This window comes from Lissotriton vulgaris, chromosome 5, assembly GCF_964263255.1.
Source record: "Lissotriton vulgaris chromosome 5, aLisVul1.2, whole genome shotgun sequence".
Classification (NCBI taxonomy): domain Eukaryota; kingdom Metazoa; phylum Chordata; class Amphibia; order Caudata; family Salamandridae; genus Lissotriton; species Lissotriton vulgaris.
The window spans coordinates 1,010,336,196-1,010,355,017 of record NC_141693.1 but is presented as its reverse complement, the minus strand read 5'-3'; the positions used below and the strand labels follow the sequence as shown (position 1 = coordinate 1,010,355,017).

Below are 18,822 nucleotides of genomic sequence, written 5' to 3'. Positions count from 1 at the left end.
AACACTGAGGCAGCCTCCCCGGGTGACCGCCTTGAAGGCGTCCCACTCAAGTCTCGGGGAGGAGGTCGAGTCGGTGTTGTCTTCAAAATATTGAATGATTCTCCTGGACATCTCCTCCCGGAATGGCGGGTCGAGTAGGAGGTCCGGCTGTAAGCGCCATGTGGGTACGGGCGGACGTGGGCGCCGCCATCCATAGACCAGTGTGTGCGGGTTATGGTCCGAGTGCGTCCGTCCCAGATAGTCAGCGTCAGTCACGGAGGAAATCAGGTCGCGGGACAGCATGTATCGGTCCAACCTAACATGCAGAGAATGGGCTCCCGAGTAATAGGAATACACCCGGGCGGTGGGATTCCTGACTCGCCAGGCATCGTGCAGGTTCCATTGTGTCGCCCAATCGGTTAGGGCCCTGGAAGTCGCTTGCGCTGGGGCGATCGCTGCTGGGGGGGACGAGCGGTCAAGGGAAACATCTAGTACGCAGTTGTAATCCCCGCCCACCATCAAGGGTACGTCTGGCCAGGGCGCAATTACTGCCGACAAGCGCGTGAAGAATTTCCCCTGTTCCACATTGGGTGCGTATATGGAGGCTATGACAATTTGCTGTCCGTCTAGTCTGCCCTGTATGAAGACGTAGCGTCCCTCGGTGTCGATATTGCTGTGTGTTAGTGCGAATGGAACCCCAGGTCTGACCCAGATCAGGGTCCCCCGCGCGAACGCTGAAAAGGTCGTGGCGTATATCTGCCCCCTCCACCTACGGCGAAGTGCGGCCACCTCAGCGGCGACTAGGTGTGTCTCCTGCAGTAGTGCAATCTGGACCTGATGTCGCCTAAGGTATGAGTACACCTGGTATCTACGTGAGGGTGTGTGCATGCCCCTGACATTCCAGGTACAAAATTTAACCGTAGCCATCACAGTATGCATCGCGCTCAAGCACCCAGCCCCCCCCTCCCAACCCCCAGCCCACCCCACCCACACACACACAGCGGCCGCGGACAGTGGCTATTGTTACCCCTCGCCCACTCCCACAGTCCCAGGGATGCACGTTGTAGCGTTGCAATGTCCACACTAGTCTCAAAAGGAAGAACTTTAACAGAAACATAATACCAAAAGGGCAACGACAGAACGAGTCGCCGCCCAAACGCTCTATCGAGCTTAATCAATCCGTGAGTTCAATGGGGGGATGACGAAGTTCAGCACGTGAGTAAAGCAAGTGAGTTCAAGTCGCCAAGAGAGCTGTGGCAGCTCCCCTCCACGGGCAGTATGTCTAGGGGCACCAAATGTCAGTGGCAGTGTCCGCAGACAAGTCAGGGTTCCCAATGTCGCTGGTCTCGGATAGTCCACCCCTGGGGGGGGATCCCATCTGCTACTTCCTCAGGGGGGGCCACTCACCTCTAGGGGTCCGTCCACCCCACCAGATGCTTGCTCCCAGTGACGTGTCAATGGGACCGCTCCAACCCCTCTCTCGGTGTCACGGCGGGCCGTGCCGGGCCGGTAGGTGGGGGGATCAGGAGTGGAGCTCAGATCACGGAGATGGGGCTGTATGTAGCTGCCGTGGGTCTCAGAAGTGCTGTTGTGGACTCCCGGACAGGTCAGCCTTAAAAGTGACCAAACTGTCCCAGGATGCCAATCGCAATGCCCAGGCCTGGGCTAGGTTGAGGAGGGTCGTTTATGCTATCAGATCCGATGTTTGGGGTGTGACATCCGGCAAGCCCTCAGTGTTTGAGTCATCTGGCAGTCCGTACATGAAATCGTCGTCCTCGCTCCCGCGTGATCTTGGGCTTGCGTTGGAGATCAGGATGGGCGATTGTGAACCACTGATCTCAGCCGTTCTCCGGATGGCCTCTCGATGTTCAATCAGTATTTGCTCTGGGGTGGGTCCGATTTCTGCGTCTGTGGTCGGCGACCCGGGCCTCGAGACGTGTCGTTGTCTCCGCCTGCGGGTACCTCGATTTCGGCGCTGCTCCTTCGGCGCAGGTACGTAGTTCGCATCCACTCCTGAATCCAGCCAGGCCGCCGCCGCCTCTGGAGTATCGAAGAAGTGGGTTTTGTCCTGCGCCACCACTCTGAGACGTGCTGGGAACAGCAAGGAGTACTTGAGAGCCAGGCGCCTGAGCCGTTGTTTCACCTCGAGGAACGATTGACGCCGGCGCTGGACCTGAATGGTGTAATCAGGGAAGAACATCACCTTGGCGTTGTCCACCTGTATGTCCGACAGTTTCCGCGTTTCGCGGAGAATGGCGTCCCGGTCACGGTAGTTCAGCACCCGCATGAGCATTGGCCTCGGGCTGGAGCCCTCCGGGGGTGGACGGGATGGTACTCTGTGCGCCCTTTCCACCACAAAATGCGGTGACAGGGTGCCTTCTGGTAGGAGCTCCCTGAGCCAGATCTCCATATGTTCCGCAGTCTCCCTCCGTTCCCATCGTTCCGGCAGGCCCACTATGCGTACATTGTTTCTTCTGGCCCGACCTTCAGCATCCTCCGCTCTATCCTCGAGGAATTCCACCCGGTTGAGTAGGTCACGGACGTGTTTATCTGTCTGCGTCAGCTTGGGTGTGGTCTCCGCCATCGTTTGCTCCAAGGCCGTGGTGCGGTCGGACAGTTTCTTGTGGTCCGCTCGAAGGAGCGTTAAGTCCACAGCCACTTTATCGATCCTGTTCTCCAGTGACGTACGGGTGAGCTGCATGGATTCCTCCAGGCGTTCCATGGCCGCCAGCATAGTGTCCAGTTTGGAGGCGGTTTGGTCAGCCTCTGTGTTCTTCACCATCTTTCCTTTGCTCAGTGTCCCACCGGTGCCGGTCTTCGCTCTGGTCCCCCCTGACATGTGGGTGGTCGTCACGGGTAGGCAGCCGGTCAGGCAAGCTTTCACGGCGAACGCTGTTGGGGCCCGTGCGTACTAGCCTCTCCTGGTCAGGCCGTCCGCTCAGCCCGTGCCGGGCGGTGTGCGGGATCCTGGATGTCACCTGACGTTGCGTGGGGCACCGTGGAGCTCGGTGCCGGATTAGCTGAGGTGGAGAATGCGGAGCTGTTCTGGGTTCTCACCCGCGTGGGCCTGGGCAGGTCCCCTGGTGTAAGGTCGATTGTTGGATGGGCTGTCTCGACGTGGTCACGGTCCGTGTGTCGCGTGGGCCGAGCTCTTCAGCACTGGATGGGTCCGACGTTGACCAGCGGCTGTATCTGTACAGCGGGTGGGTTCCGGTGTCCAGGAGGTGGGGCCACCCAGCTACCGTCGCCGATCATTCAGGCCCAGGGGCGACGTCGATAGTGCGGGTCACCAAGCAGTGGAGTGCGATAGTCCTCCGGCTCCCGCTAGTTTTGGCGGGAAGTCCCCAGCGCCGGCAGGCAGGGCGGGTCAGCAGTGCAGGGCGCCGCGGGTCAGTGTGGCGTGCCTGCTTGTAGTCTCTGGGATCCCCGCGCCGTGGGTTCACCGGGGGTACCGGGCGCTGTGGTACTGTCTCGTCCCCCTCGCTGGGCCAGTGACAAGGCGGCGGGCGAGTGTGAGGGTCCAGGGGGCAGAGCGGGTCAGTTGTTGCTGTGGTCTGCCGGGAGCCAGGGGCAACGCTGATCAAATGGACCCCCAGGTGTCCGAGTGGTCCCCCTCTCCGGTGCTCGCAGGGCCTGGCAGGATGCCTCCAGGGTCGGTCGGCAGGGCGGGCCGATTTCACCGCCTGCCGTGGGCCAGGGTTGGATGCCTTGCAGCTGAATCTGGGGCCCCTGCACGGCTGGAGCGCTGGTGGGCGGCCGGCGTTGCGGCGCGGTCTCCTTCCCCTCCGGATCGCGCCGGGGAGTGCACACGTGTTGCGGCCTACCTCGTTGGGCCGGATCCCCGGTCTTGGGTAGATGGGGCCGCCGACCGGAAGTGAGCCCTGGGCGGGCAGGTGCAGCAGCAGCCGACGGTCGGGGGGTCCGGTGCTCCGATCCTCCTGAAATTTTCAGGGATGGCAGGGCAGGTCCCCGGGTGCACTCGGTCCGAGTTTGGGCCCGAATGCACCGGAATTGAAGGAGAAATCGCCCGTGGAAGGGGAGCCTCGCTCGGAGCTCTACCCGGGCACGTCCTCTTACATCGAGCTCTTGGCCACGCCTTCCTTCCCATGTGCATGATACTGCTGCTTGTCTGCCCTGTGTGTCTGTCCAAGCCTGTTGCACGTTCAGGGGGAAAAGTTTCCTCAGAATTATCCCTACTCTTCTAGGCCCTGTAGTAAACCCAGCATGGGCAACTAGTTTATATCCCCATCGGTCCAATGCTTTATAGGTATTGCCCACTAAATCAGTCTCCTGCAAGAAGACTGCGTCTGGGAAATATCGTTTGATACACTAGAGCAAGCACTAATCCTCTCTTCCGTTAATCCCTCAGGCCATTACCATTCCAGGATAGCAGCTGCAACCCTGGGGTGACACTGGATTTGGACATATTCTGTCTGAGAATCTCCTTATTTCCTCTCCCCTCCTTAGGGTTGCTGTCGCAGGGGTCGGGTCCAAATTGGTAAACTCGCACTAAGATCTGTTCCATTACCCTCTGTGGTGTGAGAACTCAACTGCTGCCATGTCAAACTGTTCAAACAAAACTTAAGTGTAGTCCCTTCCGCTCCCCCCGATCCCAAATAGACTGGTCCTTAGAACTGTAACCTATAACAGCCCAGTCTTAAACTACCCGCTTCCCCTGAGTGCCTGTCGCCCTACCCTAGTCTGAATTGTGGAGGACTGAGGCTCAACCCCTACCACCCTACCACCCTCCCATCATCATTAAGGAACCAGAACATATTACCAACATACCAAAACAAATTCTGTTGCAATAATGTAGTTCCCATCAGCACCACCTTGGAAGGTGGGGGGGGTCATCTCCCCCCTCTGGCAGCGGCTGTGCAAGAGGCAGCGACTGCTCCTGGGAGTCGGCTGCTGCCTCTTGTGCATCGTGAACTTGTCTAGTTTGGTTTGGTATGTTCCGCGCATTCCTTTCCCACCGGTCATCGTGGTTAAGTAAGGTGGCTGGTGGAAGCCAGGCAGGGGCTCCGGGCCCTCAAGGGTAATAACTGCCACCTGTCCGGTTTCCTCTCAAGAGGCCCAGGTCTTGCTCTGTCCCTATTGTATTTTGTGTCACCCAGAGCCACAGTCCGCCTCGTCGTTACCAGCAAAACAAACGCACTCCCAGCAAATGTTGTGAATTGGCCTACTCTCTGTTTTAATATCTCACCTGGAGACCATGTGGTTGGTGTTCCTACCTCTTGTGCATTGGGGATTGCAGGTTTGGGTTCTAGTGAGCTCTTCCACTGCTGCCGGTAGATCTGGTCCAATTTTTGTTGCTACTGAGAAGGCTGGTCTCTATTCCACTAAGAGTCCCCTTCGACTCTTTCTCAGTGAGGGCGCCCAGCAGGGACTTTCTTGGCATATCCTGGATCTATTGAAGATATTTATGACCTCTCATGACCCCCAGTGTTTCACTCCTATCGCCAGACACCAACTCTTGCAGCCCGACACACGCTGCTGAGAAGCAGCATGGCAGGGTAGCTCTTTCACGTGCACAGCCTGCTTTCACCTTATGGCTGGGGCTCATACGCACTCACCCCTCCGTCGTAACGTCTTCGGTGCCTCTCCTTATTGCGCCAGCTTAGTCTCTGCAAAGCTCAACAGATAGCCACAGTTTGTGTAAACCGGTGGGCTTCCCAGAGTCTTCCCCCGTTGTAGCTGACAGCCCAATGGTCCGTCACCTACTGTCCTTGCACGGGGCCACACTGCCAAAGTCGTCTGTCCGGGACCCTCGCACCATGGCTAAAAGCTTCCCACACTCCCGGCCCCTTGCACCAGCCACCGCGGGGTAAGGGATGGGCACACCGTCGCCGGTCTATCGATCCTTTTTCCGATGAACCAGCTGGTGTCTACCGCATCAAGCAGATGGCCTCCACTGACTGGGTTCCAGCACTTGTGATTAATTTAGGCCCCGGCTGCCACATGTTGTTAGGTTGCTCCCTCTCTCTTGCCTATTGAAGTCTCAGAGGGGTTCACTCTTGACCGGGCGCCACCCTACTTCAGTGGTTTGGCACAATGCTGCTGGTTCCCAAAATAATAGATATTATGCTGGATTATGCTAGATGTGTGCGTTGTTTTACGGGAGCCCCTCTAACGAGCGGCCATCATCACCAACATTTGGCCACTCCCCAGGCCAATATGCCTTTTTAGGTTGTGGTCTGTAGACCATAAGGGCATGAAACAGACTGATCCTGAGGCATCAATTTGTCTATCACTTTAATAAGATGGACGGCCAACACCTTGGGCAAGATTTTAACCTCCGTATTGAGCAGGGTGATTGGCCTATAGGAGGCACACTGTTCCGCCAGCTTACCTTCTTTATAGAGGAGTACTACGGTCACCATTCTGAGGTCTCTAGGTTAGGTCTCTCCCTTTTTTGCTTCATTCAGCAGGTCCCTGCAATGGTTCCTGTAGCAAACATTTGAAGAACTCCAAAGGGAACCTGTGATCCGTTTGCAGCCATGCTCCGAAGTAAAATGTGGGTAAGGTCTACATCACTGTGCGGAACTGGCCCCTCACACACACCAAACAGGTGGTCCAGTGCAGAGAGTCACAAGATATATTTTTACTTGTGTGCTTGTGTGGGGGGGTACTCACTCCTGTCCGAGGAATCTTCTTAGGGGGTCAAGGTTCTTTTAACTGTGTGGGCACCTGTACAGGAAAACTTTTCAGGACTATTGTCCCTTGTTGGCAGGCTCTGCTGCGACAACTGGCTGCACACCAGGCCGCTGCTCGCTCACTGATATCATTAACAGCCATGTCCTCCTATAAATCTGTTACTGCAATAGAGCTGAAAGACCCCAAGCACAGCAATAGAATACTCCTCATACCGGCAGGGTGCAGGCACTGCCGCAGGGCATTCTCCTAATAGCCTGTCTGTTGTGTGGCCTCCGGCGTGACCGCAGCCCATGCAAGCCTCACTGGTGTCTCAACTAAGGAGGAGACTAGCATCACCCAGGGAGCTGTAGCTTCTCCCTTTGGAAGACTGTGGACCTCTTGCTTGAAGGTATCAAATCCGGGTCACCTTTGGATCCCTGTTCCCCTCAAAGTCGTGAAAATGGCCAAGGTGACTTTGACCCCGCATCTCACAACTGTTTTGAACTTAGCCATATCCTCGGGCCAATATCCTTTGATCTGGAAGGCTGCGATGGTTAGGCCCATCCTAAAAAAGCCTTCCTTAGATCCCCTAAATTTAAAAAACTTCCGCTCCATTTCCCTTCTGCCACTCCCTGCTAAAATCCTTGAATCCCATCTGAACTCACACCTGAGCGCTTACCTGAGGGACCACCAGATTCTGGATGACTCCCAACATGGGTTCAGACGGGCTCATAGTATGGAGACTGCTCTCACCATGGTGTTGGATAATATTTGAGTTCAGGTGGATGCAGGGCATATCACTCTCCTTATCTTACTCGACCTTACCGCCGCCTTCGACACCCTGTCTCCCTTGAGGCTGGTGGAGCGTCTCAAGGAGATAGGGGTTGGCGGTCGGGCCCTGGACCTTCTTGCCTCATTCCTTAGTCAGCGGTCTCAAACCGTTAGAATGGGCAATTTTTACTCTGAGTCCTTCCCTCTTGTCTGCGGGGTGCCTCAGGGCTCCTCTTTGAGTCCTACCTTCTTTAACACCTTGCCTGCGGTCGGAATTCCGCTCCTGTGCGTCACATTCTGATCGCGGCGTGGTTGTGAAGGCTCCCGGCCGTCAACAGCACAAGAGCACTGTGTGCCATGACGGACGGGAGCCGTCACCAGCATGCAAGGGGTTAATATTTATGTGGCCCCGCTGGCAAGGGTGGTGAAATCATTTGGACTGGAGGTGTTGTCTTATGTGGACGACACGCAGATGATGGTCTCTATTACACAAAAGATCAGGGACTCCGCGGAAAACTTTAAAGACTGTATGACAGCTGTCTCATCATGGATGGTTCAAAATTACCTTAAATTAAATGGGGAAAAGACGGAAGTCTTGATTTTTGGGAACAACTCTGACATCTGGTTGAGCGAGTGGTGGCCGAATTCCCTGGGTACCTGTCCTACTCCTGTTTACCATGGGAAAAATCTTGAAGTGGTGGTCGATGACTGTCTCCAGAACAGTTGCCACTTGCTTTGGATTTATTAGAGTCATAAGAAAAATTTCCCAGTTTTTGTCACTTGAAGCTCGTAAAAAGGTGGTTGTGACATTAATATTGGCCAGGCAGGATATTGTAATGCCCTTTATCTGAGAATTAACAAGGGACAGCTGCGCCACCTTCAGCTGGTACAAAATGCCGCTGCAAGGCTGGTGCTGAATCTTCCCAAGCGTCACTCTGCCTCATCTGCTCTCTGTTCGCTGCACTGGCTCCCAGGGGACCGTAGAGTCTTGTTTAAGACCCTATGCCTCACCCACAATGCATACTATGGACAGGGCCCAGTGGGCATAGAGAATATCCTCCATAGGTACGCTCCTTCTAGGAACCTCAGGTCAGCTAATAAAAATCTGCTTGTGGTTCCTAGATACAAAAAGATGAGATGGGGTGGAAAAGCCTTTTTACAGGCTGCTGCCAAGGCGTGGAACTCTCTCCCTGTTTCCCTATCGGGTCAACAAGCTCATTCAATCTTCCGTAAAACCATCAAGACCTGGTTGTTTCCGGCGAGACGGGTTTGAGTACGTATTGCTGGTTGTGCCTGTAAGTTTGTCTGCTCACAGCGCCTTGATGCCCTTGGGCTTAGTCCGCGCTATACAAATTCCCATTCATTCATTCAAGCACTCCCAGCGAAGTTTCTTCCATCGGATGACTCGGGCCAGAACAGGACTTGTCATTTTGCCAGAGCTACAGTGGAGCATGCAAACTATGCTTTCGCCGACAACTTGAGCCAGTCTCTGCCTGCAGCACTAAGTAAAAATAAAATAGTTTTGCCTTTAAAAGATTACCAATATCAATATATGTAGCGCTGCTTTTACTCAAAGCCACGCTTGACACAATGGCCACGCAACACATACAACACCGCCATTATATACTAATATACCCATGACATACCAATCACTTACAGTTTTGTTTGTGTGAGTCTCGCAATTCTGCAACAATAGACAACTTGGATAGTCTATTATCGTGTACTAGTAGGTTGTTGCCACTGCTCAACCCCACAGTGGAATGGATAGTTCAGAAAGCCCACAAAACCAAGAGGACTAAACAATGCCAGAAGGGGCAACATAGCATAATGCCACAGTAGATGGTCGTGCCCAGAAGAAGCCATACGGTTTGGCGGTTCAACGCTCTTACATCAAGGGAAGTGCTTCTCTAGGTTGCCCGTGATGTAGGTTGTAGAACCCTGTTTAGTAGAAGACATTCTACCAAACTAGTTTCCTTCTCACTCATATTTACAAATAAGTCAGATTTCTCTTGACTGGTATTTTTGTAGAAACATAGGTATCAATAATTTTCTGTCCTACAAAATCCAATTGGCACCCTTAAAACAGCAGCACTATCAACAGTAATGACAAAGGATTACAGCTTTTCACATTTGTAGCTGTAATTAAAAGAAACGTTCCTGACTAATTTCCATACTTACAAACCTATATTTGTTTTCCTTCTGAGCAGAATCACAACTACTTATAATAACCTTCCAAGTTTCCATCCCTCAAAATGTAAGGCAGTTCCCTGCTCCATTGTGGAAAAAATGTATCCTTAAATTAATTATTTTCATACTCTTAGTGATGTTCCAAAAAGGTTGAAAAACAAAAAAAGACCAATAATCAAGTCAAGAATTACTTTATTAAGCTCAAAGAATTGACCGTAAAAGTATAAAGTACATACAAAAGGAAATGAATAAAATGTGCATATTAAATTTGTTCTCCAAGACATCATATGACTCAAATACTACATAGTGAGTTTTTTCCCTATTTTAAAAGATTCAAGGTTACAATCATTTAAAAAAGGCAAACAGTCATTTCATTTACATTTCATACAGTTTAAAAATGCAATTCTCAAATAATTAATTAAAATAAAGGTTTTGTTCCAGTATGGCGAACAAGGAAGAGCGGAGCCACCCTTTCTGAAATTACTCACCAGGCGATGAGTCAGAGGTGGCCACTGCCCAACACTGATCAGGCTAAATAAACAGAACAGGTGGATTTGTGTAATTTCCTTCTCTGGCACTCTCTACTGCTAAACAATCTAAGAAACATAAGCCACATCACACCAGCCTTACGGAATTTGTTTCAAGACTGCTTATAAGATACATCCAGCCATCTCTAGGGAAGTTCCCCATCTATTTCAAGAAGGCATTTTAAATATGCGATCATGCACTTTTGTAAGTAAATCACCTCTTGTACAACCTGTAGTTGAACACAGTGGTTCTCGCTTCTAAATCATAGTCCATTTGTGATCAAGAGGGTATAGGTCCCAAACCACTGTTTAAAAATCAGTGAGTGGGATCAGCCAGGCGATATGACCTTCACAACAGTGAATGCTTCGTTCATAAGAAGCATCAGGTCGACCATGTTTGTCTCTATGAACATTCTTTGTCCTATTAAGTAAGCGGACGAGCGCCTCAAACCCCTATTGCTGGATTTCCAACAGCTAATAAATTGCAATATCCATTCCTAATGGGCTACAATTGTATTTCAAGAAGATTAGTGTATAAGACTAACAAGGCAAATAAACAAAAAGGTTTAACTACTTGCTTTAAAAAACAAACATGCTTCTAATGGCATGGATAAAGAGAAGCATACAGTACCAGTGCCTTCAATCCCTGTAGAACGAATGGTGTGATAAAATGGTGGTCCTTCAGCCTGTTCTCGTAGAACACAATCAAAACTTCCACTGTAAAAAAAAACACTATATGTATACCTTCATATTGAGGTAGGACACAATATATTTTTGGGATATTACAATGCTTTCAACATACATTAAAATAAAATCAGAACATACATTTATCAACAGTAGGAGCGCAAACATTTTAAAAAGCAAGTACACCTTAGGGATAAAAATATTCTACCATGTTATAATATATTTGAGGGTAACTGTGGAAGTTAATTGCTTTGTTAGGCTCATAAGTCACTTACTGGAAAAGACTACAACTTGCGGAATTGTTGCTGTGGGGACAAAAAAGCCTCGGCAACTTTAATATTTTGCTAATCGCCCGTTGACAGTGCCTAGAACTATCTTTTGGGACCTGGAAATAATACTGGAGGAAATGATATTAGGAGAGATGAGGAGGAGGTGGGCTATAACCACACTGAAACTACCAAGAGACAAAGGAGTATTGAGCGCCTCAGATATGGCAATACATTACCTAGCAGCAAAATTGTGTAGTTGACAAGATGATTGGGAGGCTAAGAAATCACAGACAGGGCAAACAAAAAACAGTTCACCAGATGACAAAGACATATAACGTTCCGATGAGTAATAAGCTAGATCATTCCTGTTCAAAGTTACTGCAAACAGCAACTGCAGGAAATCCGCCTTTTCGGCTTGGTCACTCCAGTGAGGCTAGAACAATTTTGTAGTGGGGGTATTAGCATCAATATTACAACACCAGTCACAGGGATTATGGAGACGGGTAGGTACAGACACACGGTCAGCACGCCGAAACTACAGAACCCTTCAATGCGGCTTCTGATGTTGCTACATTTTTGCATTATTTAGGTTGGATACAGAACAACATACACAACAGTAGGTAGCACCTATGGGCACCAATCTTAGTGTAGTGTTTGTCCACTACACATGCTCAGTTTTGTCGTCCTGATGCAGCGCCGTGAATCCTTATGACCAGTTTATGCGTGAAACATGTCGACTTTCCTTTTGTGAAGTAGTGACCAGAGTCAGGTCTCTCCCCCGAGACAACAGGAGACCCCTCCTACACAGTCTCAGCACTCAGACTACCTGGGTTCCATGGAAACCATGAGGTAACATTCAGCTGCCAACATGTTTTTAGGTCTCGCGCCTAGCGTTGCACTGCGTAGCAGTGCTTTGCGCAGCACGAGGCATTTTGCAATCGAAAAACGGGGTTTCAGCAGTCACTTTGGAAGCTCGTGCGTGTGCTTTTTTGTTTGGTGTAACGTCATTGGTCTTGGCGTTCTTCCGATAACAAAAGACTTCCCACTATTGGCTTGTGTCGCGCGCATTGCTCCTCCCATGGCCTATTGGTGTCTATTACGCGCATGAAGCTCGTAACAGACACCAATAGGCCGTGGGAGGAGCAACAGAGCGATGGGCATATTAATAGAAATGTCACCCCTTGCTGTTGTGCGCGTGCGTGCGTGTTACCAATTGCGGGCATTTTTTTTCTGTGTGGCGTGCTTTAAGCAAGAGAAGAGCAACAGAGCGACGGGCATGGTAACATCATAACACTGCATACACATGTGAGAGACTGTAGGTGTATATAGTGTTTTTTTTTATGGTAAATGACACGCCTTGCTGTTGCGCGTGCTCGTTTTTTTTTTGTTGAGTGGCGTGCTTGAAGCCATTGCAAACTAATGCGATGTCTCTTTCGAAATTGTCTGTCTGCCTGTAAAGAGAAGTACAAAGGTAGGAGCAGTGAGAATGCACGCGTTTTCCAATTACATAGTCTTAGCGGTGCAGGAGTACTTCACAGATTTTTAAAACACCATTTTTTTGAAACTTAGGCTTTTGTTATGTTTTCAGTCCTTCTCACAGGCACTCTGTCTATCGTTGTTAGAATTAGTCCCCCTCTAAAGAAAGGCTATCAACCCCTCGCAATGTACCTCTACTTGCCTGTCTGCACAGTGAAGTACAAAGGTAGGAGCATTGATATGCATGCAGGTACAATGCGCGCGTTCACTAATGACGTAACTGCAGCCTTGCAGGAGTATTTAATAGACTTGTAAAACACCCTTTACTTGTTTGAACTTTGAAATGACTATCACATTTCACGTGATGTTTGTTGTGTAGTTTGCATAGCAAGCATTTTCAGAGCTCGGCTCGTGCACGGGCCCTAAGAGCTGAGTCAGACCTTTGGCGCAGCGCTTCCTGTAAATCTGTTGGCTCACCCACCCTCTATGTAAGTGGTGTCGACGAGGCTCAGCCTCGATATGAACCTTATGTGACAGACTTGCACCAGGGGGAAACCCAATTGGTCGGTCCCGAGAACAGGTGAAGGAACAGTCAGTCTATAAAAAGGACAGACATTCTCGCCCGCATCAATCATAGCTACTGGGTCATAAGCGTTACACAGGTTATTAAATTCCCCGCCAAGTCCGCCGTGCACCACCCTTAAATCACGCTGTGCCAGGGTGCAGTGACGAGCCTGCGAGTCATTGATCAGGGATTATTTTAAATGTATGCACGGCAAGATTCGGGGGGGAAGTGCCCGATTTTCATTTTTGCAACCAGCGTGGTGCTTACAAGTACTGGAAAGGGTTCGGATGGCTCATTAGCTGGGTATGAAGATTGCTTCGGAGACTCTCAATGTAAGACAATGAGATTGTGTGCTTTGGCCGGTCTCAAAGCACTAGACAAAAAGACTAAGTACTGGATTATGTCATGAATTGCCCTTTTAAATGGTTTCTAAAATCTCTTTACAAATATTTGGGAAAACATTGATGACAATGCAAAACTCAGCTCCATCGTTTGAAACAACCAGACCCCACCCCTTCTGCTACCCGTCCCTAATACCCTACACACTGCCAACTCCTTGGATGAGACTTTTTGCAAGTTCTAGGACTTCGTGATGCCAATCTGCAGGGGCAGAGAGGAAGTCAAACAGCAGCATGGCCAGATTGTGGCCGAAGCCCGATTTCTAAATGAATACCCTGCCTGCTACTGGGCACAGCTGGCCAGATGCCAAAAAAGAAATACTTCAGCTCCATTGGTTGCAAGGATAATGATGGCCGACAGGAGCTCCAAAACCATAAAAAACAAGCATTTGCAATGCAATAGGTCTCGCATTATTAAAGTTTGAGCTATTGGTGTTGTTATTTAAAATGCCAATAGCTCAAACTTTAATAATGCGAGACCTATTGCATTGCAAATGCTTGTTATCCCTGGAATGGCGACCTCCATACCAGTTGTAATCCTCTATCTCACACCCCACCACTTCACGAACCACCTCACGGCATCATCTTAAAAGATCTCTGCTCAAATTAACCTTTGGGGGACCCGTAGGGCATTGCATCGCTGGGCCTACCAGGAGCACCGCCCTATGATGAAGCATGACATCATGTAGGGGATATGTGAGTGCACTTTGAACAGTCCAGCTAACTGTTTTTAGCCGTTACTCTGACCCAAGGTTGAGAGAGTGTGCCTTTCGTTCTATCCTTCATAGGAGCATTAGTCCTTTGTTGAAACTTTGTTGATACTTTGAAACTTTTACATCACTATTACAACACCAAAGTCATAGGGATTGTGAAAAGTTCAAGTGTCACGGGAAGAACAAGTACAGAAAATGAGCCACACCAATTCTGTAGGAAAGTAGTACAGGTCTGGTATTTATTAGTGGTGCATTTTAGAGCACACTGTAGCAAATATATCACTAAAGCATAGCGTGGTAAAGAATTGTCATTTTAGGAAAGTATTTCTTCTTAATATGGCAACAAAATTTGCATGGCATGCAGTTCTCCTGATAAAACTATAGCGGACTAAAGATAAAGTGTGGAAAGCGAGCTTCAGCAAATAGTTATCATTTGTGTTTCACCAAGTAAAGTGTCTTGGTTTGCTTTCATCCTATTACATCTTGGTTTTCATCGCACTCCACAAAAATAACACAATTACATTTGTCATTTCCCAACTGCTATGTTTTGAAATATTTGTAAAGTTTATTTACAGATATTTAAATATTGTGCTATAAAAGTTATTTAAAAAACGTTAATCCTATAGCCTTTATTTCACATTCCTGTGTCTCAGCAAGATTGTCAGTTTGCTTTACAAAATCTTTTAACTTAAAGAAAAGTAAACGCCACTCTCAAAGTTAAAACAATAAGCAGCAATTTGAAATAAGACATAGCCTGACATTTGACTTGTCTTTGAACACAGCAAATGGAACAAGATAAAAACAAGATTTAAAGACATCGCAATTGCTTATTTACCTTCTGAACTCAAGCTTATTTTAGGGGTGCTACAGCCGCACCAGCACCCCTACTTCAGCACCTGTGGGTCACTCGAAATATTTCGTCTTTTGCAGAGCTCTATATTTTTGCAGACTTTTGAACTCTGTGGACTTTACCCCTAATAACCTGCAGTAAAGGGTCTGTGCTCACCTTTAAACATGGTTGAAATGGATGATTTCTAATTGGTGTATGTAACTTAGCAATTTGTCCCTAGTATAATGTACAAGATGTGCCCAGGGCCTGTAAGTAAAATGTAACAAATTGATTGCAGCACCTATTATGCAATCCACTTCAGTGACAGTGTAAAACATACCTTCAGTCCTAGTCTAGCACTGTAACTTGACTGACTGTTACAGTTTAAACACTGCAATTTGACCTTTTGAGAGGTCGAAATCTCCCTTTTGAATATTAGGTCACCCCTATGTAGCCCTTGCCGCCTCCACAAGGTAGGGTGCATGATATTTAAAAGTAGTGCATGTCGAAATCTAATGTTAATATGGCCTTACCGTGACTGGTGCCCAATGGTTACTTTTCACTACTGTAGGCCTAATTGTCCCTTATAGAAAACAAGAGTACAGATTAAAAATATTAATACTGTATCTCAGGAATGGAACTAACTAGAAAAATAATTAAATGACATTTTTAATAACTATTAAAAATCCAATACAATGGAGAAGTCCGAATTTTAATAAATATTAAGGAAAAATAACTTTTAGAAAGTTACCTTCACCCAGCCTAAAGTTCTTGGAAAGTTGCATTTACTCTCACACGTCTGCCAGCCAGTATTTGCATTGGAATAGGTGAGAAAAAGGTGCACAGTACTTCCTAGGAGCAAACAATAGTCTGACCTGAATGTGCAAATATGGCTCCCCTGAGCCGACAGAAAATGCAGGATGGGGATGTGAGCATCTTTTTTTACATTAGTGTCTAATCCTGTTTGAATGACAAATCCTGCTAGACAGGTCTGCTGGGTTTTACATATAACTCGGGGGAGCACTTGAAAAGACGGGAAAAAGGATCCCAAAGCAATTCCTGTGTATCCACTGTCTGGTTGCTGTGAAACCCTGCTTTGTTTTACCAGGCTTCTGTCTGCCTGTTTACTGGAGCTACAGTGACTGCCTGTAACTGGACTTTAGTGTTGGATGTGGGAGAACACTAGAATTACCCACCCATACAAACCCCCCGCCCTCAGAGCCGAAGTTGAGTGCGGCCGAAGTCTACAGCCACCTTGAAAATGCCCAAAGTAGGTAAGGTTGGCCCTGGGAACTTTTACCCCCATTGGTTAAGGCGTGCCCAGGTGTCATTCCCACCAAATAGCTTGCGCCAGACATAAATATGGCACTTCCAGACACCCCCTTCAGGCGACTACAATACATGTGGATGATCAGAACAGGCCCTTTGACTATCTGTGAATACAACCAACTCCTAGATAGTCGACAAAACTAGAAATGTGATTATCTCTGAGGTACGATATGTTTACTTCTAGATTAACATGGGCACATTTCGGCATTAATATCTGGCTTTTACTTGGTGACTCACATGCCACGTGCTGATACTTGGGAAGTATTCATGGTATATATCCTTAATTAGGGATAGCACATGTTTGATCATCATATTAGACTGACTACCTGTGATTATCACCCATTCCAAGATGGTCAACAAATTTACACATTTGATAGCCCTGTATTACGTCAAAGGTTAGACTGACTCCCGGTGAGTCAGTAAGTACCTCCCCTGAGGCCCTGGGGGAGGCTTTGTGTACTCCTGTGGTAGATTGGGACTTAAAGGTCTAAAGTCACAATGTAAAATCTTTGACCAGAATGAACCTGTTTGGTGTTTCTGACTTGCACTCCATCGCGGTCAGAGACACTTTATGCTTCTGGACGCTCTTCCCACTTTAAATTTTAGAGAAACCAATGATATTCCTCTGTCCCCATGACCGGGCATCCCATACGTCTATATCCTATTGTATTTTACTTGCTTGTTCGCTCCCGACCCCTTCATTCACTCCTCGTGTTTCCATATCCTTTTTTACAACTGCCTTAAACTGGGTCACTCCCCCTGCTATTTGAGACAGCCACATACATTATAAATGTCACCTCGGAATTTTGTTGTCATGTTTGTTTTTTAAAAATATAAAATGTGAAACCTTTAATTTATCCTCCTATCTTTACAAGAACATCGTATGGACATATTATATCGCTGCCGAACCCCCGGGTTGTCGGCTGATGAGCTGTGTACTATTTCTGATTTCGATATCCACTGCTACTGGCCGGCCCCTGTGGTTGTAGGTCTGTATTTGTATTGCTTTGTCGAAATAAAGGTTTTCAAAAAAAAAATTTTTTGAAATTCTTAGCTCTTATTGGAGTTTTATCATTTTTTAATAAAAATTTACACTAGTCTTCTAATTCGGTTTGGGATTTTTATTGTTTTTGAATTTTGATTTTATAACTGTTTTGATGCTACATAAATACCTTCAAAATTACCCAAAGGTAAGCCAGCCTGGTCTGTGCCATAGCTGCGAGGGGGTAGAAGTCAGGTTTACTGAGTGACTTAGAGGTTTCACCCTGACAAGGTCTGAGAGTATTCCATTACGCGGTAGTCACTCATCCCAAGTAATAGTCCAAATTCGAACAGCAATGTATTGTTGGTAAGTGCCCCTCCATAGAATCAGTTACGGGAACCATCATGCACTGGCAATACCATTAAAAGGTCTCCCCAAAACTTAAGGATATCATACAGAAAAAGAGTTGGCATGGTGGGAAAAAGTAGTAATATTTGCAGTGGGAAAACAATTTGAAAACGGTCCACTACTAACATTTGAAGCTCTTGTGACCGATTATGGGGTACATGCAGTTTGAAATTGTAGGAAATAACAAAAAGCATTTGCAAAGCAATCGGTTTTGCCTTTGGGACCTTATATGTATTTAGCTATGCAGCACATTAGCCTGGGTGCTGCGTGACACGCCAGGTATGGGAACACATGGAGAGAAATATTGCCTTTCAGCGGGAAATGGTGTAGTCCAAAGCTCTGTTTTTAACATAAAATCAGGGCTTTCTGTGGTCATATCACTGAAAATACAAGATTAGAACAAAATATTATTTTCTACGGGTGCTCATGGAAGACAATTTCTTTGGACTGAAATCTAGAGAATGCTAAATTGATTCTGGTATTTTATTGACCTCTGATGGTCGTTTTATCAAGACCGTTAAAAAGAGACAGTTGAACAAGCAGAAGCAGACAAGTCCTAGGACTGATCTACAGAGCCCACAAAGTACATACACATATAAGTATATACTAAAGTATATACAAGAGGTCTCGAATGCTCGACCTAAAAAATGGCTAAACAAATGAAATAAAAGTATTTCACAAAATGACATGTACCGAAGTTATTACGACAGTCAAAGAACTGTTAAACGTGAAAACGATGGACTGCATAGAATGGTGGTATTCCAAAATAAGTGGGAAATTATATAAATGAAGGCAAATGTTTAGTACCACATTTATATTAGAATAGTAAGTGAATACGCAAAAGTAAAGAAACACATACAGGTGTAAAAGCAGAACAAAGTTATATAAACGGGTTGTTCTCGGGATACTTAAGTACTGTCTGGATATGCTATGTCAAACCCCAAGTACATAGGAGTTTGAAATTCTGACCATGAGAGGCAGCATGCAATTATTTTAGTGTTTTATACAAGGCTCGTCAGCCTTCCTTCTCATGAAAGAAAAGGAAGAATGGCAAACCCCAGGTTAAATG

At 47.6% G+C, this 18,822-nt stretch overlaps 1 protein-coding gene across 1 annotated transcript in view; it reads right to left on the bottom strand.

The window, feature by feature from the left end:
• Positions 1-18,822, bottom strand: part of MMS19 (MMS19 cytosolic iron-sulfur assembly component) — a 479,913-nt gene that overhangs the window by 406,664 nt on the left and 54,427 nt on the right. Inside the window, exon 4 of the mRNA XM_086922625.1 lies at positions 10,732-10,817. Coding sequence (XP_086778751.1) covers positions 10,732-10,817 — 86 coding nt within the window. The remainder of the gene's footprint in view (positions 1-10,731; positions 10,818-18,822) is intronic.